Raw genomic sequence first — 25,830 nt, forward strand, 5'->3', positions numbered from 1 at the left:
TGGGGCTCCAGGGGTGAGCCACCATGCTCTGTTTTGAGTTGCCGGGCCTGTCCCCTTTTCTGGAGCCCTACCAGGCCATCCCTCCACCTAGGGAGCCCATTGACTAAGCGTACGGGTCTCCAGTTGTGATTCTCCTGCCTCCCCGAGCAGCAATGGAACTGGAAGGGAGAGCTCAGGGATGGGCAGGCCGAACAGAGCTTTGAACCCTGCTTCAGTCCTCACGCCTCTAGCTCAGCCTTTGGAGCAGCTCGGGAGATGACATCCTGGGGCCACCGCTGTACGCAATGTCCTGGATTTGGATCCTAGGGTGCAGAGGGGATTTACGGGAAAACTGTGATTGTTCCAAAAGGCGAGGAAACTAACCCATGAGGACAGGCAGGCTAATGCAGTGACCTTAGCGGAAGAGCACTTGGGCAATCTGAACTCTGCCCTTGGCAGGGTCTGCTTTGGGTCTTTCTCAGAGAACTCATGTGTTGGAAAGGGCTGTTGGCAGATCCTGGGGCCTTCTAGATTCTGCCTTTTAAATTTTTTATGATTTATTTTGGCTTTTTTGAGACACGGTTTGTCTGTGTAGCCCTGGCTGTCCTGGAACTGCTCTTTAGATCATACTGCCCTTGAACTCAAAAATCCTCCTGCCTCTGCCTTCTTCTGAGTGCTAGGATCAAAGGTGTGGACCACCACCTCCTGGCTTAGGCTGTGGTTTTTTTTTTTTAACCCTGATGTTAGTGCATGCTTGTTTCTGAGAGTTAGAATCTGTATTTTGTTTTTCCTGCCATAGAGCGTCTAAGCTGCGTTAGCACATAGGTGTCCCCAGGACCTTCCCTTGGTAATAATTTAAGCTGAAAAAGTTCTAAAGAGACTTCACTACACCCCTCCCCCCCCACACCCACTGCCGCCGAAACAGGATTTCTTTGTAATGACCCCGGCTGTCCTGGAACTCACTCTGTAGATTGGGCTGGCATTGAACTCACAGAGATCCACCTGCCTCTGCCTGCAGAGTGCTGGGAATAAAGGCATGCGCCCGTCTGCAGACTTCACTTTTTAGAAGATGTTAGGATGAGAGAACTCTGTTCCCTCCCTCCCTGAGCTCTCCCTGTCAGTCTCATCACAGCTGCAGGAGGCAGGAGAGCCCCAAGGTAGAAGTTCACAACTGGGAACCAGGCAGGCTTAGTCAGTGGGCTCCCTGGGTGGAGAGATGGTCTGGAAGAACTCCAGGAGAGAGGACAATCGTAGCAGCAACTCAAAGCAGCATGGTGGTTCACACCCAGAGCCCCAGCACTGAGGAGGCAGAGGTAGGCGGATCTCCGTGTAGTCATACCAGCCCAGGCTAAACCTGTTACAAAGCCAGATGTGATGGTACACACTTGGGATATCAGCACTTGCAAGCTGAGACAGTGGGATCAGGAGTTCAAAGTCATCCTCAGTTACCAGTTGGAGGCCACCTTGTCTTAGAGACAATAATGGAATTCTGATGTGCTCAGGGCCTGCTGATTTTATTATTGACCTCTTACATTGGGGGGTGGTGGTACATTTACGACAGTTAAATAAATAAACAGTAAGGTTCTAACTTTTAAAAAATGCATATGAGTGTTTGCTCGTGTGTATGTAACTGCACCAGGTGCATGGACCCACTACGGCCAGAAGAGGGCACTAGATCCCTTGAGATTGGAGTTTAAAATGTTGTGAGCTGCCATGTGGGTGCTGAGAATGAATCCCCATCCTCTGGAAGAGCAGTGGTGCTCCTAACCTCTCAGCCACCTCTCTAGCCTTAATGTATTGCGATTAAACAACAAAGGTCACACTTTCTCCATTGTTTCTTTACATGTTTTTTCCTAAGGTGCCAGGGACCCTTAAGTTCCCCGGCCTGTAACAGTTTCTCAGACTTCCTTTTGACCTAAGTGGCCTTTGACAACACTGATCAAACATTTTGTAGGATTTCCCCTGCAGAGAGAGAGAGAGAGAGAGAGAGAGAGAGAGTATAAGTGGTATATGGTCTATGTGTGTGTGGTGTTTTTATATGGTGTGTGGTGTGGTGTGTGTGTGTGTGTGTGTGTGTGTGTGTGTGTGTGTGTGTGGTGTTTTTATATGGTGTGTGGTGTGGTGCGTGGTGTGGTGTGTATGTGTGTGTGTGTGGTATATATACAGGCTTGCACTGGGAATAGAGTCCTGGTCCTCACACTTAGCAGGCAATGGCTCCCCCACTAATCCTGTCCCCACCCCCCAGCCTTACCTGCTGTTTTGAGATCTCTGTCCTGTCTCCCCCAGAAGCTGACCAGGTCTGTCCCATTTCCCAGATAGAAAGGCTGAGTCTTAGAGCTGTGAAGTAGAGCTGATTTCCCTCCAAGGAGGTGTTGGGCTGACTGGCTCAGCCACACTATTGTTTGTCCCTTGGCGTCTTTTCAACTTTGAATTATAAATACTCCAGCTTTTGTCTTCACTAGTGTGACTTCCTGAGGTGTGGTCCCTGTTGGGGGATCCCCTGGTTCAAAGGCAGCAAGGGTCCTAGCCAGAAAGCCCTGTAAAGAGATGGCGCCTATTTACAGCTTCCCAGTCTCTAGCTTACCTGCTTCTTTCTCAAGACAGAGTTCAGCATCTTTAGTTCATTTTCTTGCTACTTCAGCACACTTTTTTTCTTCTCCAGGTTCTCACAGTGACTTGGCACCATATGTGGGTTCGCTGATTGCAAAACTCAAGATTGCTTCCAAAGGACAAAGATTTAGTTTCACTGATGTTAAATTTTGTTTTGTTTTTCAAGACAGGGTTTCTCTGTGGCTTTGGAGGCTGTCCTGGAACTAGCTCTTGTAGACCAGGCTGGCCTCGAACTCACAGAGATCCGCCTGCCTCTGCCTCCCGAGTGCTGGGATTAAAGGCGTGCACCACCCCTCTCACCTCCCCCCACCACCCACCCTGGCCCTGGTGCCACTTTTAAAATAGCCAGTTAAACCCTGACCCACAAAACACAAACACATAAAATGAGCAAACCATGGGCTGGAGAGATGGCTCAGCAGTTAAGAGCACTGGCTGCTCTTCCGGAGGACTTGGATTCAATTCCTAGCCCCTACGTGGGGTCTCACAACTGTGTAATTCTAGTTCCAGGGTATCCAATACCCTCTTCTGGTCTCCTTGGGCACCAGGCATGTGAATGATGTACAAGCAAACACACATGCAGACAAAACACTCATACACAGAGAATAATAAAGATTTTAAAAATCCCATCAAGCAGAGCTTGTATCTCAAGTCAGAGAGTACTTCAAGTGTCAGAGAGCACCTGGTTAGTGGCCACCTCAAGAATCCAAGCCACGACTTCCTGAAGTGACCACTCTACTGGGGACAGTGGTTACCAGGTTACATAAGCAAGGCACACATGCTAGCCTGAAACTTGGTCATGTCATTTTAAGAGAGCATCACTCTATCGCATTTCCCTGCCCGGCTGCTGAGAGCCCATCCCCAATTGCAGTGGCCACGTGACATTTCAGTTTGTTTATTGTCGGTTAATCTGCTGTGAACATGTCAGCTAGCATCCAGGGTCAAGCTGCTAAGTCAGAGAGCATGTTCTAGAAGCAGTCCGTCCTGCATGCTAGCCTTTCCTGGCATTGTTGCCTTGTCAGCGTGAACCTGATTGGCATCACAGAGTCCTTAGGTGGCCTGCTGGCAATCAGTAATGGCTCTGTCCCCATGGTGGGCCTGGGGCAGCTTGTGTTGGGTTGGGTTTGGCAATGTGGCCGGGGAGCTATGGTTAAATGTCACCATGTTCTTGAGTAGCTGGTCTTTATTTAAGACAAAAGGATACTGGGGTGAGTGTGTGTGTGGGGGGGGAGCGCGTGGGCTGAGGTGAACAGAGAAAGGTTGGGCCTTGAGAATCGTGGTCCAGGTATCTCCAGAGCCCTCAAATGTCACCTTAGGCTGGCACAAAGAGAAGCAAAGCAGACACAGCAGGAGTATCCTTCCAGTGCGGCAGTCTGGGCTCTTCTGACTTGTGAAAGGGAGGCAGGGCCCCAGCTCACTCTTTGGGGTTTCTCTGTATTGTTTTGGAGCCTGTCCTGGAACTCGCTCTGTAGACTCACAGAGATCTGCCTGCCTCTGCCTCCAGAGTGCTGGGATTAAAGGAGTGCGCCACCAATGCCCGGCCCCAGCTCACTCTTGCTTCAGAGACTGGCTTTAGGCCCGCCAGGGACTCAACCCAAAAGTATCTACTGCCAGTCTGGGGACCTGAGCCCTGGTGTGGGCAAGGCTCAACCCCACTGAGATCCTAGGGTGCTGTCTGTCAGCAGATGGGAAGTGCTGGAGGGGTGTCAAACTCTTTTTGGTGACATTACTGCTTTTTTCTCTTTCAGATTTCAGACCTACTGAAAAACCAGCTGTAAGTGCCATCTCCAACCCCAACCCTCCATCGCCAGGCTTCTGTCTTCTTGTTTGACCTCTTTCTTCACAGATGTGTGGTTTCAGGCCTGCTGGGGCCATAGGAAGACAGGAGAGCTATATCCCCTTCCCTGGCACCCAAGGTTCCAGGTCAAGCAGCTAAGAGCCCAGGGGCTTGGCCTGGGGCCCCATGGTAGGGCTTGGCCAGGGACTGAGCCCCACCCCACAGCAACCTCCCGCTCCTGGCTCAACCCCAGGGGATTTCCAGCAGGGATTGCAGATAGCAATTTGTTTGGGGCCACTTTGAGGTACTAAGTCTAGTCTGGAGGGAGGCTTGGTTATTTATCTCTCTTTACTCTGGGAGCCTTGCCCTCCAAACTGGATGGCAGACACCAGCAGCCTACGCTTGCAAAGTTAGCTCTATGTATTGAGCGATTGGTATCTATCTGCTAGACACACACACACACACACACACACACACACACACACACACACACACACACATGCCCTCCCCTGCCCTCTCTTCAGGCTTTCACTGAGTAGCCCACACCGAGATCCAGGTGTGAATTTCACCACCACATCTGGCTTGCTAGAAGCTACCTCAGAGAGTCCTGACTCGCAGGAGTTGGTACTCTTGTCACATTTGGTAAAAGAGGAAATGGCAATCAAACAAGTTCGGGGTTGCCCAGTTGGTGACTCTATTAGAGCCCCAGCCTGTCCTGGGGGACTTCAGAGCTGGTGCTAGACCCTGGTCCCCCAGCTGCCTCCTTTTGGGGCACGTGGGTCACCTCTGACAGAGTGACTCCATGTGGGCCAGGTGCAGGGCTCTGAAGAGGCTGTGCATTTGCTGAGTCCTTCATCAGGCTTCCTAGGGGACATGTGACAGTGGGGGAGAGCTGGGGGAGGGGTGCAGGGTTAAGGATGAGGCACCTGCCTGGGACCCTGTGCTAGGTGCTCATGGCTCACACAGCTTTTCCTTGTTTTCCATTGAGAGCAAGTTGCTTGTCTCTCTCTCTGTCTCTGTCTCTGTCTCTGTCTCTCTCTGTCTCTGTCTCTGTCTCTCTCTCCTCTTTCTTTCATAGCAGCTACTTTTTTTCTCAGTTTGCTCTTTCTGTTTTTAATTTTTATTTTGTGTGTATGGCTGTTTTCCTGTATGTATGCCTGTGCACCGTGTACATTACTGGTACCCGTGGAAGCCAGAAAAGGGCTTCAACTCCCCTGAAGCCCTGAAACTGGAGTTACAAATGGTTGTGAGCCCACTGTGCGGTCGCTAAGAGCCAAACCGTGCCCTCTGGAAGAGCAGCCAGTGCTTTCAACCACTGAGGGCGCCCCCTCAGTTCCTTATTTATTTATTTACTTATTTTTGAGACAAGGTCTTATGTAGCCCAGGCTGGCTTAAAATTCATATAGCTGAGGGTAACCTTGAACTTCTGATCCTTCTGCCTTTTCACCTCCCAAATGTGAGGATGCCTGGCTAAAATTAGTTTTTTTTTGTTGTTTTTGTTTGTTTGTTTATGTGTCTTGTTTTTCTTGTTCTTGGGAATCAAATCAGAGTGCTGCACAAACACTACAATTTTAAGCTATATTGCCAGCCCTGGCCTTCAGGTTATCAGAAAAGAATAATCAAGGTTACATAGATCTGCTCTGTGAATCCCTCAGCCTGGGTCCTTTTGAAAACCTGAACTTGAAAAACCAAACCACCATGTTTCTGAAGGTGTGTGTGTGTGTGTGTGTGTGTGTGTGTGTGTGTGTGTGTGTGTGTGTTTAACTGTATTAGGATACAGTTAAAGACTGCTCTCCCCAGAAGTTGGGAGTGAAGAGGTACCTGGAGGAGCCTCCAGCATTTAGATCCTTGGCTAGAAACTTACTAACTGTATGTATGACCCTGAGTGAGTTACCCCACTCCCCCAGGCCTCAGTTTCTCCATCTGTGAGAGAGGCAGGGGCTAATACTGCAACCTGGCAGGGTGGTGAGGCGTGGCAGGCACATCCGTCTTGGAAGGGCTCACCGGCAGTAAGCAGAGAGTGTGTGAGTCACTGTCTGCTGCTCAGCACGGAGTGAGTTGAGGATGTGGCCCCTTGGGTGGAGTGCTTGCCTAGTAAGCACCCACCTGAGCTGGAGCCCCACCGGGCATAACCTGGGCGTCGTAGCAACCCTGGCCCTGTGATATCAGTGTTGGGGAGATGAAGTTCAGGGTCATCCTCAGCTGCTACAGGAGACTCACGAACAAACACAAAACAGTCGATGGGTGCACTGCACGCCTTGAATCCCAGCCCTTGAGAAGCAGAGGCAGATGGGTCTCTGTGAGTTCCTGGGCCAGCCTATTATATATTAATAGTTCTAGGTCAGCCAGGGCTATATGGTGAGGTAATATCTCAATTAAAAAAACAAAACCATGAAAAAACAAAAAACAAAAACAAACCCCCCTGGACATTCTTGGGAATGCCACACACAGGCGCCTCATGCTGGCACACGGTTTGCGGCAGCTTTAAGTCTCCCTGGCAGTTTGGTGGAGTTGGGGGAGCCCTGCCTCAGCTCTGGCTCTCGTTCACAGCAGCTGAAGAGAAGTGTGTCAACGACAGATCCCAGCACGGGACACAAGCTGAGTCAGGTGAGCCCTCCAGCTGTGGAGACTTGTACCAGTGTTGGGGCAGCCTGCCTGGAGAGCCAACCACTGTTGGATGACAGCACAGCTGGGAATCCTTTGACCCCCAGGGAACCTCCAGAGCCCCGGGTATCCACCACGGAACACACGAATAACAGGATTGGTGAGTCCTCCTGGTGGGAGGGCCTGGCCAAATCAGAAGGGGGATGGATGTGAGCTCCGGATGCGGGAGGTGTACATTCCTCCCCTGCTCACTCTGCCCAGGGAGAATGACAGGAGTGTCACTTCATGGGGACTGTTGGGGACAGTCACTAAGTGGGCATGGGGTGATGAGTGCAGTGTTTATCATTATTAAAGAGAAAGAGAATCCTTCCCCATTGGCCTAATGCAGAGCTTGAAGGGACAGAAGGAAGGCGGGCTGGTGACATCAGACACTTATCTTTATGTCAGTCAAATACTTCTGGGAATGATGACTCCACCCTGTCTCATGGCTGGGGAAACTGAGACTTGAGGCAGAGGTGTGGAGTGAGTTTTCTTTTTGATTTGCGGAGACTCAGCCCCGTCCATATCTGATGGGTCCTGGAGCGCTGGTTTACCCACACCAGTGGATCTCAGCAGGAGCTCAGAGGCCAGCGCTGAGCCCCCAGCATTTCCTCCTCTGCTGCGCTCTAGCCAGGACGAACATCTGCTGTGGTTCCTGTGGGCCCTGCCTCCTTCCACACTTCCTACCACCCCAGAACACATACATCAGTGGTTCTCAACCCCTTAGCAAACCTCTGTCTCCAAAAATATTCACATTGTGATTCATCACAGAAACGAAAATACTGTTATGAAGTAGTAATGAAAATCATTTTTTTTTTGTTTTTTCTAGACAGGGTTTCTCTGTGTAGCTTTGGAAACTGTCCTGGAACTAGCTCTTGTAGACCAGGCTGGCCTGGAACTCACAGAGATCCACCTACCTCTGCCTCCTGAGTGCTGGGATTAAAGGCGTGTGCCACTACTGCCCAGCCAATGGAAATAATTTTATGGTTGGGGGGTCACCACAACATGAGGAGCTGTATTAAAGGGTCACAGCATTAGGGAGGTTGAGAACCATTGATAATGTGTTATCCCCACTCAGGATGGAGTGTTCAGTCCTCACTCTGGCATTCAATCTGGTCTCAGCCAGCTGCTTCATCACATCTGACTTCTCTGCTCTCCTCTGAGGGCTGCTTTCCTGATCTTCAGCCCTCCCTCCCTCCCTCCCTCCCTCCCTCCCTCCCTCCCTCCCTCCCTCCCTCCCTCCCTCCCTCCCTCCCTCCCTCCCTCCCTCCCTCCCTCCCACCCTGAGCTGCTCTGCAGGGCTGTTTCCTCGCCTCCAGCAGGCAGCTCCCCTCCTTTGAGCCTGGCTATCTCCTCATGTCCTGAGGCACGGCCTTCTAGCTCACTGTCTACTGGGAACCAGCTGACTCTTGTCTGCCAACCTTCTCCACCTCTCCCCTCCACCCCCTCTCTGAGGCAGGTGCTCCCTGGGCCCTGTCGCCTTCTCTGGAGTGTTGCTGGCCCTGCCATGATGCTGGGAGGGCATTGGTGGGGCTTCTTCACATTTCCGTGGCAGTCTGTGGAGGTGAGAGCCTCTAGAGCTGTCTGTCTCAAAGCAATGTTTGCAGTCACTGCTTTCGGTAAGTTATATCTGCAAAGAATGTGTTTGGGAAAAACACTGCCAAAGGCTCCTTCAGTTTCTCAAGAAGTCCTTGTGGCCTTTGAGTCCAAGATGACCGAAGGGCTTGGAACTTGCAGACAGGGTCAGAGCCTGTACAGGGAGGGAGGTGGCAAGGGCTGGGTGTGGGGGCGGGGCTGCTGAGGGAAGGCCTTGGAGGTCCCCTGGGACACCAGGACTCAGGTGACCTTTGTCCTCTTAGTGACATACCAGAAGAGCAGCCTCCCCATTCAGTGCCCAACAAGGACAAATGGGTCTAAGCCTCCTTCTCTGGCTATGATGCCCCTGCCTCTCTTTTCCTTCACCTTTACCTGACTAGGACGCTTGCCCGGGAGCTGGAGTGGGCACGGAATCTAAGCAGCTGGGGGTGGGCAGCCTGTGATGGGTGGAGCCAGAGGGTCTGGACCCATAGACCTGAGAGGGCATACCCTGTGACTGTGCTCTCCCAACACCTCTCTCCTCACACTAGTTTCCAACACCTCATGTCTTTCTCTTAAATATTTATTTACTTATTTGTGTGTGTGTGTGTGTACATCTGTCACAGTGTGCATGTAAAAAAAAGGTCAGAGAACAACTTGCATGTGTCAGTTCTCTCTTTCCATTGTGTGGGTCCCAGGGATCGAACTCAGGTCTTTGGATTTGGCAGCAATTACTTTTATCATCCATCAGATGTATAACCTTATGTGTTTATGTATGCCACTGCGTGAGCGTGCAGGTCAGAGGACAACTTCTGGGGGAGGAGTGAATTCTCTGCTTCAGCCATGTGGGTCCCGGGGACTGAACTCAGGTCTTTTGGTTTGATGTCAGGCACCATATCCTCGGCCCCTTATCTCTCTGGCCCCTCAGCTCTCCTTTGTCTGCGCCTCTGGTCTGTTCTCAAGTGAACCCAGCACCTGACCTGTGGGCCCGTCTGTCTTTTTTTAGTACCAGGGATTGAGCCTGGTGGCTTCTAGATGCCAGGGGAGTGCCCTCCTCCTGAGCTATAGCCCACCCACCTTTGTTTTAAGTTTTTATTTTTATGTTAAAAACTGAGCGTGTGGTGTGTGTGTGTGTGGGTATGTGAGTGTGTGTGTGTGTGTGCATGAGTGTGTGTGTGTGTGTGTGTGTGCAGAAGCCAGAGGCCGGCGTTGGGTGTCCTGACTGAATTTCACCTTACATCTTGCAGCAGGGTCTCTCTTGAACCCAGAGCTCACTGATGCAACTGGTCTAGCCAGCCAGCTTGCTCAGGGGGTCCCATCTCTGCCTTCCACACCCACCCAAGCATTACATGGCTGCCGGGGATCTGAGCCGTGGTCTTCATGGTTGTGCAGCCAGTGCTGTGCCTGCCAGGCAGCCTCCTCAGCCTTTGTATGTTTTCTGTACCTTTTTTGTTTGTTTGTTTTTGTTTTTTAAAGACAGGGTCTCACTTAGCCCAGGCTAACCTTGAACTTGCTTTGCACCCAAGGATGACCTTGAACTTCTGATCCTCAGGCGGCATCCCACTGCTGTTGGTATGAGCTTGCCATTCTGCACATGCCACCACTGTCTGTCTGTCTGTCTGTCTGTCTGTCTGTCTGTCTGTCTGTCCGTCCATCTGTCTGAGACAGAATCTTACTGAGTTACCCAGGCTGGCTTTGAACCATTCACTTTGCAACTCAAGCTGGCCTTGAACTTGCCGCCTTCCTGCCTCAGCTTCTCCAGGATTACAGGTCCTGTGCTGCCTCTGCCAGCCACTCAGATGCGGGTTCCCACACGCCTTGACGGAGGATGTGGGGGGTGGGGCTGAGGCCCTGCTCTTGGCTGTGGAACCCACGGGGCACACAGTGTGCTTCTTTCTCTTGGCCTTTCCCTCCACTTCCTGTTCCCTGTCCTTCTCTTCCCTGGGTGTGAGAGGAACCAAAATAGAAGCGCTGGCGTGGTGCAATGCTCTCAGGCAGGGCATTTGAGAGACTCCTGCGCTTCCTGAATCTGAGGGTGTAACCCGGAGGCAGGGGTCCATGTGCCCCGCCTCCACCCATCCCCACCCTTAAGTTCCTTTTAGAGCTTCCCCATCCCATCTGCAGAGTCCATTACAGGATGGGGGGGGCGGGAAGGGAGGGTGCAGTCCCCAGCTGAAGCCGTAGGTGCCATGCCCACTGAATGGAGCCAGCTGCTTCTCGGAGTCCAGACTTCTGCTTCCTAGTACAAACGGCTTTGTCTCCCCAAGGCTCCCTGGCTCCCTCCATGGAAGGGCCATTCCACCCCCCCCCCCCACCAAATGAGTCTGTACTGAGGACTGAAGCGTGTCCTAGTGCTGGGGACTGGGTCATCCATCCACTTGTCGGTCAGCGTCCACCCTGCCGACTGGCAGTGAGACTCAGGAGCTGGCCCACAGAAACACGGAGCCCGCTGTTGCACACTGTCAGGACCCAGGCTTCTGAAGGGCATGGCCAACCAGCCAAATTTGCCTGGACTGATAAGGTTCCTGGGACATGGGGCCATCAGTCCTAGGAAAACTAGGTCACATTGGTGTTCGTTTTAGGCGTGTAGAGTCAAGTGGGCAGGGTAGCCCAGATGGCTGGACGTTTCTTTGGAGGAGTCTCCAGATCTTACCTGCCAACCTTTGGGAGGCCTCAGGTTCCTAGCCATGCAGTGGATTTGGTGGTGGTGGGGTGAGGGGCTGTCCGTGGGAATGCTGGACCTCAGAGCTGGCGCTCGAGGAGAGCCAGGGGCTCTGCTGTGTCCCCCGCTGTTCCTGTTATCCCTGCCTTTACTGCTTGTTTCCTGGACTGACTGCAGTCTCTTTCTCTGCTTGTCTCTGATGACACACCTAGGAAACCATGGGTGGCCCCACAACAACCTCTCTATGCAGGAGAGGCTGTGTCAGCTGCCTGCCGTCGCCCAGCAGGTGAGGTGGAAGTGGCTGAGGCCCTGGTTTCGCCTCCCTCACCCATCCTCTTGCTTTACAGAGAAAATCTACATCATGAAGGCTGACACAGTGATTGTGGGCTCTGTAAAGACGGAGGTCCCTGAGGGCCGGCCTCCAGCAGGATCTACAGAGCCTGAGTGGGAAACTGAATTGGAAGTGGACCACGCCCCTCACTACCCGGAGCAGGAGACAGAACCACCTCTGGGCAGCCGTACTGAGGTCATGTTCTCAGTGGAGGAAGGATGCAAAGAGGACCACGGGCCCACGACTGTCTCCGAGAAGTGATGCCCAGTGTTAGCTGGGCTAGAGAGCAGCTGAGCGTACCGTACCTAGGAGATCAGGTTAGCTCCAAGCTGGGAAGCTACTGTGTGGCTTGAACTAAAAGCCCCAGCATCCAGTGGTAGCCCAGAATGAAGCCTTCAGCTGCTGCCAAGAGCACTGGCCCCTGTACCCCAGGAGTGGGCACTCACTGTCAGGCTAGTGTCTGCTAAGGAAGAGGCCACCTTGTCCACACCCTTGTGCCCTGACTTCTCTCCCTGGGTCTCAAGTGATGGCTTTACTGGCATGCCACCAGCCTCCAGTTGCTGTACCCATGGCTCCCTGCTGTCACAGAACCAGCACCTGTCGCTCCTACTCGTGAGGACCAGCCCTCTCTTGTCACCACTGGCCCGGGACAGCCTGCACCCATCTCACAGAACTCTGCATCACAGGGAGTCCACAATAAGAGTCTCCCGGCCCAGCCTCCCTGGTCTGAAGCCTACAAAATGGGCCAGGAGAACTCATTATCCTCAGATGATCCTATCATGAAGCCTTTTGGGACCCACATATCTTTGCCCCCCCAAGTAGCTTCAGTGACCTCCCTCCCCTCCCCCAGCGCTGCTAAAGGCTCTGCTTTGTCCACGGACTTCCTGTCACATGGAGATGGCAGTATTGCTGTCCTGGGGGTCCTCCGCTCCCTGTGCCACCATCTATCCCACTCTAGAAGTGAAGAAGCATTGTCCCCAAGCAACCAGGGTCAGGCCTGGCATCTAGCACCCCTGCTGTAGCAGGTTGGAGTCTGCTTGTTGGAGGCAGCCCGGTCACACTGCTTGTCATACTCTGTCCCCATCAGGAGGACGCAATACTGGGGGACACACCTGGAGTTCTGCTCTTAATTTTCTTTTTTCCTTTTGAGGCGCTGGGAATTGAACCTATGGCCTTGAACATGCCAGGCAAATGTTGCAGGGGTGATTTATATCCTCAGCCCCAAGCATTTCACACTAAGTACTAGAGCTGCTGTGACTCCCAGCCTGGCCCGCTCCCAGGAACCTGCGGCCTCTTAGAACAAACAAGCGGCCGACTGGATGACACATCTGCTGGTCTGTGGCAGCCTGGGGACTCTGGACTTACCCTTGGGCCAGGCAGGGAGAGTTCTGTTTACTCACCAGCTGCTCACTCTTTTGGAGGAAGCTGGGGCCCTGTAAGGAATCACAAGGGGAGTTTCTGAAACTGCCTGGATCTCTGGGGGAAAGTTGGAGCAGCTGGATGCCACCAGAAGCCTTAGACTAGGGTCTGGATACTGGCCAGAAGGGATGTGTGTAGGGGTTGGATAGTTGCCCAATTGCCTTGTGCAAGGACACAGTGGGTGTGTGGGCATACACAGTGACCCTAAAGTCATGTCATGATGACCACACGGATGCCACACTCCTGAGTGGAAAATATGCCAATCTCTCTCTCTCTCTCTCTCTCTCTCTCTCTCTCTCTCTCTCTCTCTCTCTCTCTCTCTCTCTCTCTCTCTCTCTCTCTCGCTCTCTCTCGCTCTCTCTCTCTCTCGCTCTCTCTCTCTCTCTCTCGCTCTCTCTCTCTCTCGCTCGCTCTCTCTCTCTCTCTCTCTCTCTCTCTCTCTCTCTCTCTCTCTCTCTCTCTCTCTCATCCAAACTTGATATGTAACCCATCCTGAGCCTTTGGCCCACCTACATTATCTTCCTGAGTAATTTCAGGTTTGAGCCACCAAGGCAGACTGCTGTCACACACTTCAACCAGGTGACATACTCCTTTGTAAAGGGACCCTTTACGCAGTTTTCGACCCTCTAAAAATCCATAAGGGCCTGCAAAAAATGTGGAAGTGCGAGGCTGCAGACTGATCACAGAAACGAGTGATCACAAACCCCACCACAAAGGCTGGCCGCATTCCCTCCCCCACCACAAAGGCTGGCCGCACTCCCTCCCCCACCACAAAGGCTGGCCGCATTCCCTCCCCCACCACAAGGATGCTGCCCTCACAGCTGAGGACAGGAGCCTGCGATCAGCTGTGTGCCCCTTAAATTTCTCCTTGGCCATCCAGGCAGTGTCCCCCCCCCGATGATGGCTTGTCCTGTCCTCTGAGGATGCTGGGAATAAATGGTCTCGGGTCAGAAGGCTGCCTTTGGTGTTTGTAGGAAGAACCCTGGAGCGCTCTAGGACTTTCTTCCTACAGGCAGGTTTGGACCACACAGCTTTGGAAAAGGGGAAACTCCGTGTGGCTGGAGATGCCCGGGGATCTGTGGGACCCGGGGCTTCTACGGCTAAGCAGAAGAGGCCCTGCCACCCTGCACACAAAGCAGGCAGCCAGCCTCGAGTTTCTCCCCGCTGGCTCTTGTCGATTCCGTTCCTAGGACTGTTGCCCACACCTGTGCCCGACACTGAACCAGCTCCTGGTCGGCCATGCAGCCAGGTCAGGAGCCAGAGCTCTATCTGATAGTGAGGAGACGGGCCCTGTGCTCGAGGGGGCAGCCCCGTGTGCTGAGGGACTCCACCCCCACCTCTTCCTGAACGGCTGTTTGCAATTGGTGAGTGTTTGGTTCTTTGACGCCGTTGCTTCCCAAGGCAGTCCTGTAGAATCCCCAAGACCTGGCACCAGTCCCCGTGACGGGACAAGGGGCTGAGCCCCCCGAACTCTTGACCTTCCTCCCCAACAGTGAGTTTGCAAGCATGGGTTCCTGCTCATCTTCGTCAGGCAGTGACACACTGAACGGAGTAGGCGTGCTAGTGTACCTGTAGAGGGGCAGTCCCCAGCTGCAGTTCCCCACCTGTTTCCTCTTGCGGCTACAGAACTGGAGCTTAGACCCAGGTTCAAATCCCAGCTCTCCCAGTGACCAACCAGGGAGCTTGCTTGATCCCTTTAAGGCTGTCATCATCTGTCGCTATGACACAACACCCGAGGCTGGGAAATTTATTAAGAAAGACGTCTGTTCTGGCACATAGGAAATCTACAACGGGGCGGCCTCATTTAAAGAGGCTCCCGAATTGACTCCTCTGTGGCGGGGAAACCGGGGCGAGTAGGTAAAACACGGGCAAACCTGTTCTCGTGGTAACTTCCAGTCCCCAGACGGTGTAGACGGTGTGGACCCACTCCTGCGGGGGCCCACAGAGTCTTATGGACTGTGAGCGCCCTTAGCAACCCAGCCCTCCTCGGGTTGCCGCCTCCCACTCTCGCTCCAATGGCAGTTGGGTCTCAGCGTGACCTCCGAGGGGCTCCACCATGCTCGCCCACGGCTCCGTGTCCTCATCTGTGAAATGGGCGTGGCCTCAACCTGAGAGGGCCGTGGGGCTTCCCACGGGTGCCACTCATGACTTGGGTTTTTGTTCCAGAGTGAACCCATCCCGCGCTGTAGAATCAGGCTTTCTCCCTCTTCTAAGAGGGTCTCCTCTCAGAGGTCATTAGACTGGACACGTAAGTTTCAGGAAAAAGGAAAGTGTGCTTAGCGATGGCTCGTTCCAAGGCTGCTCCTCCAAAACCTACCTTTGGACTAGCCCGATTCCTTGCGTCCCTTGGGGCCACGTTGCCCCCACAGCGGGCAGGTTGCTTCTTGCTGTCTGCAGTGTCCTGAGAACCCTCAGTTTAGTCAGAGGGCTAGCTATGTGTTAGGCATCTGAAACTCTGGGCATATTTTGGGTTTCCCTCACATCTCCAGTGCCTTCCAGGCCACACTATATTACTGTCCAAGATCCTTTCTTCATAGTGGCCCCCAAACACCCAATCTGAGCAAGAAACAAACCCAGGCTAGCAAAGACTTCCTGGCACACAGCTGTCCTCCCAGGGAGGACCCAGTCTACGATGTGATAGCAGATGCCTTCAACCCCAGCGCTAGTGAGGCAGAGGCAGGTGGACCCCTGTGAGTTCAGGTCCAACCCGGTGTACATAGTCAGTCAATTTCTGGGCAGTCAGGGCTGCATATAGAGATCTTGTCTCAAAGAAAAAAAAAGAAAAGAAAAAGAAAAAAAGAAAAGGAAAGGAAAGAAATAGTTCAGCCCATGAATTAGCCTGATCTGGGTTCTGGGACAGAGTGTCTACAAGGAAGAGGTTGGGGACAGCTGGAAATGTCCCCTGGCCTCAACTCAGTGAAATGAGTCAGTAAGCGTCAGAAGGTAAGGCCAGCCACTGGAAAGGCCTGAGGTGGAAAAGCTCCCAGACTTGAGCTTCAGGAAGAATATAGCCATAGAGGAAGCCCAGGGTGGGCAGAGAAAGGACGTGGGTGCAGAGAAGCTTGCCCAAAGAGGCCTGGTGAGCCATCACAGGGCATTGAGATTTTATCAGAAGAACACCATTCCATGCTTAGTTTATTGTCTTCTAAGTACAATAAACTTTTCAGAGTGAGTGAGAAAAGCCAAACCACAGGGGCAGTCAAAAGTCCCAAGAGCAGATTTCAGGGGGAGCTGGAGACGCTGGGAACAGGAAGCCGTTGAGTAGGCACCCAGACAACACTCCTAGGTACTGTTGGGGAGACCCGGGAGGAGGGAGCTGGGGAGTCAAGGTTCCTCTTTCTTCTGGTGTCTTCCAAGTCTAGGCAGAGAAGTCTAGGGAAGGCTGCAGGCCTCTGGACATTGGATGGCCTGTAATCTGAGCATCACAGGAGTTATCAGCGGCCCTGGTGAAGTCTGGGGACACTTGGTGGTGGATGGAGATAGTGGAGGTTGTGGCTATGGGCAAGGCGGGCCTCTGGGGTTCAGCCTGGGGCTCAGCCAGTTTCCAGCTACACAGTCTTACTCTTGCAACCAGTTTCCCGATTACAGAGTGGAAGGAATCCTCACCTGGCAAAAGGCTGAGAGGTGATGGGAATGACATGTCTATCCCAGCTGGGGGTCTCCACAGTCACTACCAGCTGCCTTTTACGAGCCTTTGACTTCCCTGAGTCCTTCTGCAGTCTGTCTCTGCTTCCTGGGGACAGTCCTGAAAGCTAAGCTGGGCTGTGGGTCATGGCTGACCAGCCCACAGCTGGAATGTTCCAGAGTTGGAATCCATGCTCTCACCTCTGGCTGTAATTCCCTCTCTGCATCCAGGTGGCCTGGCTGTCTCTGTGGTGATGGGTAAGGTTGATGCTGTGGACAGTCTAAGCCTGCTTGAGGCAGGTTTCAGCTGTGAGTCACCATCTCCATGTCTTGTGAACAGCCCTCACCGCACATTCCCCTGCCTTGATGGACTGAAACCCTGTGAGACCACAAGCCAAAATTCAAAATTCATCTTTCCTTCTTGACATTGTTTCAGTTAGACTGTGGTCACAGTGCTGTGGGAATTAAAAAAGAGGTGGATTTGGTGTGTGTGTGTGTGTGTGTGTGTGTGTGCTATACATGGAGGCCGGGGAAGCTGTCAGGTGTCCCTCTCTGTCTCTTTATCTTACTCCCTTGGGACAGGGTCTCTCACTGAATCTGGAACTAGGCTGGCAACCAGCAATCCCCAGTGACCCTCCTGTCTCCACCCCCACAGCTCTGGATTATGGGTGTTTATAGCCACATCCTGCTTTTTACATGGGTGCTGGGGAGTTGAACCCGGCCAGGTTTACATGGGCGCTGGGGAGTTGAACCCGGCCAGGTCCGAATGTTTGTTTACCCAGTATTCTGTCTTGGGGTTTCTATTGCTGCAATGAGACACCATGACCGAAAGCAAGTTGGGGAGGAAGAGGTTTATAAGTCTCACACTTCCGCATTGTACTCTGTCACTGAAGGAAGCCAGGACAGGAACTCAAGCAGGGCAGGAACCTGGAGGCAGGAGCTGATGCGGGGGGCCATGGAAGGGAGCTGCTTCCTGGCTTGCTTCCCATGGCTTGCTCAACCGGCTTTCTTATAGAACCCAGGACCACCAGCCCAGGGATGACCCCACCCACAATGGGCGGGTCCTCCCAATCCTACCGCCTGATCTTAGGGAGGCATTTTCTCAGTTGAGGCTCTCGCCTCGCAGGTGACTTTCGCTTGTGTCAGGTTGACACAGAGCTACCCAGCACACACTCGTACACACCGAGCCGTCACCCCAGCCCTTTGATTCCTTCCTCTTTAATGGGCAGCAGGGTTGGCACCAAGAGGCTGGGTCATCTGTGGTTGTTTCTTTCTCTTTGTTTGTTTTTCTCATCTCTGTGGCTAGGCACTAAAGACACGGCTAAGGCAGCCAGAGTCACTTTCCTTGAAGGATGGCGCTCTGTGATTTGGGGAGACCAAGGCCTAGAACATGTATGTGGGACAGTTCCTGGCAGGGAAATCTAGGACCTTTGAGACACCTTGTGTCCTGCTCTCCACCCCAATCCAGGGCCCCTCAAAAGACACACGGTCTATCTAGCACATGTCTTTCCATTTCATAGATGGGAAGTTGTGCCCCCCAGAACCCTCCAGGGCGCTGTGTGGAAGAGCCTAAGTGAACAACACAGACACTTGTTGGTTCCCGTGCTTGCTTTAGAAAGAAGCTGATGTTATAGACAGTGAAGATGGGGTGTGGAGGTCCATGCCTGTGGTCCCATACTCAGGAGGCGGAGACAGGAAGATGACCTGAGCCCAGGAGTTCCAGACAGCATAATACCATCTTATCTCAAAAAAGAAATGTAGCTGGTAAGAGTTGTAAATGTGTTTACAATTACTTATTTTTAATGATGTGTGTATAGGAAAGAGAAGTTGGTTGTCCACTATCTTATGGGTCCCATATATTGAATCTGGGTTATCAGACTTGGCAGCAAGCACCTTTAGGCTCTGAGCCACCTCTCTGGCCTCAGACCTTATTTACAAGATCCTACGTGCCCCCCATAATCAGAGGGCACAGAATAGCACGGCAAGGGATGGGAGTGTAGCTCAGCTGGTAAAATGCCTGCCTAGCATGCACAAAGCTGTGAGTTCGACCCCCAGCACAGGATAAAACAGGCATGGTGGCTCATGGCCTGGGAGGCGGAGGAGGGGATCAGAAGTCCAAGATCACCTTTGGCTGCTAAGTGAGTGTTTGAGGCCAACCTGGGCAACTTGAGACCCTGTCTCAAAATACTGCGCCCCCCCCCAAAAAACCCTCAAAACTGAGAGGCTTAAACCAGTAAAGATGGTGAGATTTGCTTATAGTTCTGCAACTTGGTCTCAGGCTGAGCCACGGAGCATGTCTCTACCCACAGCCATGCCAGATGGGAATAGATGGAGTGGAGGTTCCGTTGCCCAGAGCCTTGGCAGGGTGGCGGTTGATGTGCAGCCGGCCACTCCTTTCCTAGAGTGAGGGTCTGAGGCCTCACTGCTCAGTGGCAGTGTTGGCATCACAAGTCCCATGGCCCCAGGTGCAGCAGCAGAAAGTGCCAGGGTCTTCAAACTGGGCATGCATCACACACGTTTGCCCTATCACTAGGACTCCAGGTGTGCAGGAGGACTTTCGAGACCTTCCTGTGTCAGGCCCTTCCACACGACACTTTCCCTGAACCGTTTTCCTTTTAGACTATTCATGTGTATGGCATGCATGTGTGTGCATGTGGGCGTGTGTCCACATACCTGCTCTTGAACACGTGAGGCTGAAGAATCGTTCCCTATTCTTTGAGGCAGGTCTCTAAATCAAGTCCAGATCTCACTGATGTGTCTAATCTTGCTATCCTGCTTGCTCTGGGGGATCCCCTGCCTCTGCCTCTGTATTCCAAGGCTGGAATTACAGGTGGGTTTTACTTCCACTGGGCATTTTTGGGGGTTTCTGAGCGGCCTGTACTCCAGTCCTCACAATTGTGTAGCAAGTGCTTTAACCACCCAGCCAGGGCTCTAGTCCCAGATTCAAGTCTTTCTGTCTCCAGCATGTGCTCTGTAATCCTCAGGGATGTCTTGAGCACCCCTGGGCAGATGCATGCACAAGGGGACAGGCTGAGCTTCATATTCCCTTGACTGACTTAAGAGCATTGGTGGTTCCATTCTGTTTCCTTTTTAGAAGGGGAAATCAAGGCTCTCAGAGTCTCTGCCTAGCCTCCTGAGCAGGGGACAGAATCCAGCACCTTCTAGGGTAGGACCCCTCTCTGGCAACCCTTGGTCTGCCAAGCCACAAGGAGCCTGGCTAGGAAGTTAGAGTTGCCAACAGATTGCTCAAGAGCAGGGTGTCACAGGTCGTGGTTTTTTTTTAAAATTTGCTGGCTTGTATCACTTGGGAAATGCCAGCAGCCTCAACACACATCAGGCGAGGCCTCCACTTGAGCAGAGACCCTCTACAAGTAATGGGCACCCACAAGATGAACCAGGGTCCCTCTGATCCAGGGTCAGTCATGGGTCAGATAAAGAGGCCTTATCCTTGCCCTCCAGTGATTCATGCATGTTAGGAGGAGAGAACCAACTCCCTTGGAGGGTTCTTGTACTCTCCTTCATGAACCTCACAGGGTGATTGGAGATGGTAACATTAGGTACCCCTATGCTACTGGTAAGGAAACTGATGCATAGAATAGTCACTTGGCCAGTGATACACAACCACTAAATAGTGCAGATAGGATTTAAACCCAGGTCACCTGGCCAGAACTCTTCTTCCTAGTCACTTGGCTGTGATCCACTGTGGCTCAGGCAGGGGTCACCACGGGGCTCCTGTCAGCCGACATTTTATTTTATCCAGTACTTTTACCACTGTCCTAGAGTTGGCTGTAGGGAGTTTAATTACGTGCTACAGTGCCAAGTTTACCTAGCCACAGTTAGAATGCTAGGTGAAACACAAAAAGTAAAAACCTAGAGACAGAGATTGGGGTCCAAGCTTCAAGCTGAAGACCAGAGAAGCAAAGCAGCCGGCCGCTAGCTCTTCCCTCTACCAAGCTGAAATGGCAATCCTGTCTCCATGAATCCTCAGAGGTAAATGCTCTGAGTTCCTGTCTCCTCCTCCTTATATTCCTCTGTCTGCCAGGCGTATCACTCCTGTCTCCACCTCCCTAGTGCTGGGATTAAAGGCATGTGATCCCAGGTGCTGGGATCAGAGGCGTGAACTCTGTTACTCTTCACTCTTGTGTAACCCAGGGTGGCCTTGAACTAACAGAGATCCGTCTACTTGTCTCCTGAGTCCTGGGATTAAGTGTGTGCCACCACCACCTTGCTCTATGACTAGCTAGTATGGTTGTTGGGATTAAGGGTGTGTATAACCATTGCTTGCCTTCTATGGCTTGTGGCTGGCTTTGCTTTCTGAACCCTCACCTAGGGGCTCAGAAAACACCCAGAAAATTGATTAGCTCCTGGCTTCTGCTTTGCCTTTCCTTTCCAAAGCCAAGTGCTGGTAAAGCTGTTCTCTCACAAAACCTTCAGTGGCTTCCCAGGACCACAGTCCACCAATCTGGTCTCGTTTTTCTTCCATAGCTCTCTACCCTGTCTTTGAGACCCAACTGTGTCTTCTGTCTATATGTATCCTTGCAGGCCCGAAGAGGGCGCCAGATCTCATTATAGATGGTTGTGAGCTATCATGTGGGTGCTGGGAATTGAACTCAGGGCCCCTGGAAGAGCAGCCAATGCTCTTAACCTCTGAGTCATCTCTCCAGCCCATCGATTCCTTTCTCTAACAGAGGACCTTCCAGGTCACCCAGGACAGGACTTCCATGCCTTCTGAGCTCCTGTAGCACTGACTGATGGAGATTCAGAAATCTGGAAAAAAATGATCTGTATCTGAGAAGAAGAGCCACTGTCCTAATTCTGTGAAGAGACACCATTGTTAAGAGAAGCTTTTTCTTTCTAGCCGCTTTGGTATATCCCCTGCCAGCCGCCTGGGCTATGCTGCTTTCTAGTCCCCATATAAACACACAAGACGCTGTATTAATTATGAAGCTGTTGGCCCTGCTTGTTTCTTACTAGCTAGCTCTGACTTAAGTAATTACCCCATAATTGTTAATCTAAGTATTTCTCTTACCAGAGAATAGTTCCAGGCTTCCTACCCCCATGGCGTTACATGTTGACTCTCTTGTGTTTCTCCTTCCCAGAATCCTCCTGGACTCCTAGCCCCACCTATCTAGATTCCTATTGGCCAGCAGTAATTTATTGACATGTACACAGGACTTCCCCAACACACCATAACCAAGGCAGCTCTTACAAAAGGAAGTTTACAGTTAATCCATCATCACCATGTCAGAGCATGTCCTGTGGTGGCAGGCAGGCAGGCATGGTGCAGCTGAGAGCTTTCCATCTCGATCCATGGGCCGCAGAGAGAGACACTGGGGCTGGCGTGGGGTTTTGAGACCTTAAAAGGCCACTTCCAGTAAAACATCTCCTCCAACAAGGCCACACCTTCTCATTTTCCAGTTTATCAACTGGAGACTCAGTATGCAAGTATCTGAGCCTATGGGGGGGTCGACGTGGTCATTCAAACCACTACACATTCATTCACTCATTCTGTAGAACACCTATCAAGTATCGGGCAGCGTGCTGGGTGTTGAGCAGCACTGTGAGGATAAGGGGCTAGGACTGGGGGTGCAGAGCAATTCTTTGACTGTCAAAGCCCACCTGGGAAGAGCAGCCTGGAGTTGGGCTTTGACCTTGGGGAGCTTGGAGATTTAGAATCAAGTAGCTGGTGCCCATGGGAGGCTGGACCTCCACTCCGTCCTCTGTGGAGTGGTCCTAATAAGCCTGCCAGCATCAGACAGATGCAGTAAAAATGGAGCTCTTATATTCATTTGTTAAATGGATGTTTATCAAGCCCAAACTGCAGGCCCATGGTGCTGAGGGCATAAGCCATGCCCTCGAGGACCACTGAGAATCTGAGCTAACTCTATTTGGTGCAAACTGACAGATAAAGACCATGGCACAGGGGGACCTCATGGTGGGTCAGAGTCACAGTAGGACTTGGGGATGTAGCCCAAGCTATAGGGATGTGTTTTAGTTATTTTTCTTTGTGATAAAATGCCTGACAAAGGCAACTTAAGGAAGGAAGGATTTTTTTTTGGCTCACACTTTGGGTCCATCCTGGCGGGGAAGGCACAGAGACAGGCACTTGAGGCAGCTGCAGCCAGGAACACAGAGGTGGGGCCCTGATGCTCAGCTGGCCGTGCAATGGATCTGTCCGTATTTGGGGCGGGTCTGCCCACCCGATTAGCTCAATTTAGGAACTTCCTCCAAGGCAAGCTCAGAGGCTTGTCTTCTAGATGTTTCTGCATCCTGTCACGTTGATCGTCACTACTAACCGTCATGGGGGGAATCTGGAGAAGGAGGCGATGAGTAGGGCATCAGGAGAAAGTGCATGGTTGGCCAAGTGACAAAGAATGAGTAGTTTGTGAGTCTGGGATGCACACTGCCCTACTACAGGTTGCTGAAGGGGAATAGGGATGAAATGATATGTGGGCTGAGTTTTCCTTTACGTGCTCCAGGAAGAGAGGCTGGGAGTGCTGTGAGAGCAGTCAGCCGGAAGTTGTACTGGCCTCAGGAGGGGCTGGAGAAACTGGGGTATGGGGTTTTCCTCCTAGCCTGAAGGGGAAGCGCAGAGCTAACATTTCAGGAAACTCTTGCCTGCATCATCAAGTTCTGAGTCTGCATTTGTTTACTTATTTATAGTGGAGATTACAGACATGTGCCTATCCATCAAACCTGGTGTGTGTGCTGTATTTATGGTGGGGATTACAGACATGTTCCTATCCTCCATCAAACCTGGTGTGTGTGCTGTATTTATGGTGGGGATTACAGGCATGTGCCTATCCATCAAACCTGGTGTGTGTGCTGTGTTTATAGCAGGGATTACAGGCATGTTCCCATCCATCACATCTGGTGTGTGTGTGCTGTTAGGAATGGAACCCAGAACTGTGTGCCTCCTAGGCAAGCACTCTGCCAACGGAGTCACATCAGCAGCCTCTCTGAGTCTGCATTTGCTGAGCACCCAGTAGATACCAGTGCTATCGGCTCTGGTGTGGACAGAACCCCCACCAAACAGAAGCCTGCCACCTCTGTCCAGGTGAGGGGAGGTGGGCTCGGCAAGGTGAGGAGATTGGTCCATGGTCAAGGCTTGATCCCGAGTTTAGGTGACTGCTAAATTATTAGCCCAGCTGCCTAAAGTAGCTTTCTCTCTCTTTCTTAATTTCACTGTTTATTTTAGCTAGTGCACAAAACAGTGGGTTTCAATGTATTTTCATCCACGTATGCTGTAGAATCTCCTAAAATAGCCTCTTTGGGAAGCTCCTTGGCAACCGAAATGCCATGTGGTTCTAGGAGCTAAAGGTTCCTGGGTTTTCTTTCAGGGCACAGAGCTGTATTTCAATTGAATGAGGGCAAAGGGCCATAGCTTGCTATTCTGGCTGGCATATTGTAGGTGCTAAATATATGTTGAGTTTTCAGGGCAGGCGGAACAGGCCTGGGGAGTAGGAAGGGAAATTCTGAAGACAGACTTCATCCCAAGGACCAATTAGAGATAGCTTAGTCACTGTCGCTTTGAGAAGCTCCAGGGCTCCTCTGTCCCTTCGTTCCTCTCTTTGGTCTGTCTACAAGGAGCTGGTCCACACTGAGTCACTGTGGTCCACTCTAGCCAAGGTTTACTGCAAGGTACAGACTCATAAACCTATGACCTAGTGAAGATTGAGAAACTGAGCCCTGGGAAAATTCTTTTGAATAGAGGAAGGGGAAAGAGTGGTCGGGGAAACCGTGATCCATGATATGTGGACTGTGGGCTAACCCAGCTGCTCCGTCAGAGCACGGAGCGGGAAGCTGAGTGCTGACCCATGAAATGGAACTCGAGCCATCCTGTGTCCAGCCTGGCAGGGAACTGACCCCATGCCCATCACTGCCCCTTCATCTTCTGTCTACTCTGGCTCTAAACCGAAGGTGTAGCAATTTAGAAATGCAAACACTCCATGCTGGCTCTCAGTAGTCCCCAGGGAGAGGCCATGTGGCAGCATAGCCTGGAGGAAGCAGAGTGTGCAGGACTGAGTTGAGCTACTTGAGAGCTTCATAGCTCTGAGGCTCACCCCCCCCCGAAACTTTTCCTTCCCAGAGTACGGATTGGGAAACAGGCACAGGGAGGAGTGAGACATGCTGAGGCCACACAAAATCAGTGGCCATAGAGCAAGATGGGTATGTCGCTCAACCTCTCCCGAGGCGCTATTCCTGGAAAAAGCCATATTGTTTTGAGAATTTCTTCCCAGCAGGAGACAGAAACAATTTGCACCCCCTTGATAAGGTCCCGAGTACAAACCAAAGTATGATTTTACCAAAGTTCACCCTAAAAATTTCTACACTCCGATAAGTCTCTCCATTGATGTAGCAATCCAAATCAGACCAACTCAAACCAAATTAGGAAATGCCCATGTTTAATGGATACAACACCTTCCAGCCCCCCATAGAGGAGATGGGAAAGAGAGACCAGAAAACCACAAGTCTATTTTCTGGAAGACAGTTTAAATACACTGTGGGACTGGTCTTGAGCATCTCTGGGGCAGGCGTCATCATTTGACAGGCTTTCTGAGATGCAGCAGGGTTTGGAGGGATATGGGGGAGGGGGGCTAGGTGGAACTTCCACCGGAACATCCCAGACTCTAGGGTATGGATGTTAGGGGCTGGGGTGAAGTTTCCACCATAACATACCCCAGGGAACTAATGAGTTTATTGGGCTTCTTTACAAACATGAAGGAGGGGCTACTTGCAGGAGCCTAGATGACCCACCCCAAAGCTGCCACACTGGAATAGTTTTTATGACACATGGATGGTGGCTTCCCTATAACCCCATGGAAGAACCCCGCTTAATTAGTATTCCCCAGTCTATGTACTCCAGCATCTCCTGAGACCGCAAATCACATGCAGTTAGGGTAGAATGGCGTGCCTGGAAACTCAAACGACGGCCCAATGAACCTTCCCATTCACTCCTTCTATGATTGGATGACAAAAGTCAACAAGCCAGACCATAAAGGACCAATGGGAGAAGCACCACTGATTTGATGAAGATGGTGGCTTCTTTGCTCCAATGAGTTCTACATCCCTTATGTTTAGGGTACCTGAAGAACTTTAATTTCTCTTTGAACTGGAGCCTCTTTGGAGTGCCTGGTGTAAGATAACAAGCAGCTCCCCCTGGCAAATTGCACTACGCAGGCATGAGATTATAATGAGATTTGCTCTGTATCG

The 25,830-nt window shown here is 51.8% G+C and overlaps 1 protein-coding gene across 1 annotated transcript in view; it reads left to right on the forward strand.

Moving 5' to 3' along the window:
* Tnfrsf8 (TNF receptor superfamily member 8) overlaps nt 1-13,312 on the forward strand; it is a 55,892-nt gene extending 42,580 nt beyond the window's left edge. The window contains exons 11-13 of the mRNA XM_021232533.2: nt 4,335-4,360; nt 6,914-7,127; nt 11,591-13,312. Coding sequence (XP_021088192.1) covers nt 4,335-4,360; nt 6,914-7,127; nt 11,591-11,835 — 485 coding nt within the window. The 3' untranslated portion in view covers nt 11,836-13,312. The remainder of the gene's footprint in view (nt 1-4,334; nt 4,361-6,913; nt 7,128-11,590) is intronic.
* The last annotated feature ends 12,518 nt before the right edge of the window (nt 13,313-25,830 follow it).

This window comes from Mesocricetus auratus, unplaced genomic scaffold (assembly GCF_017639785.1).
Source record: "Mesocricetus auratus isolate SY011 unplaced genomic scaffold, BCM_Maur_2.0 Super-Scaffold_100042, whole genome shotgun sequence".
Lineage (NCBI taxonomy): Eukaryota > Metazoa > Chordata > Mammalia > Rodentia > Cricetidae > Mesocricetus > Mesocricetus auratus.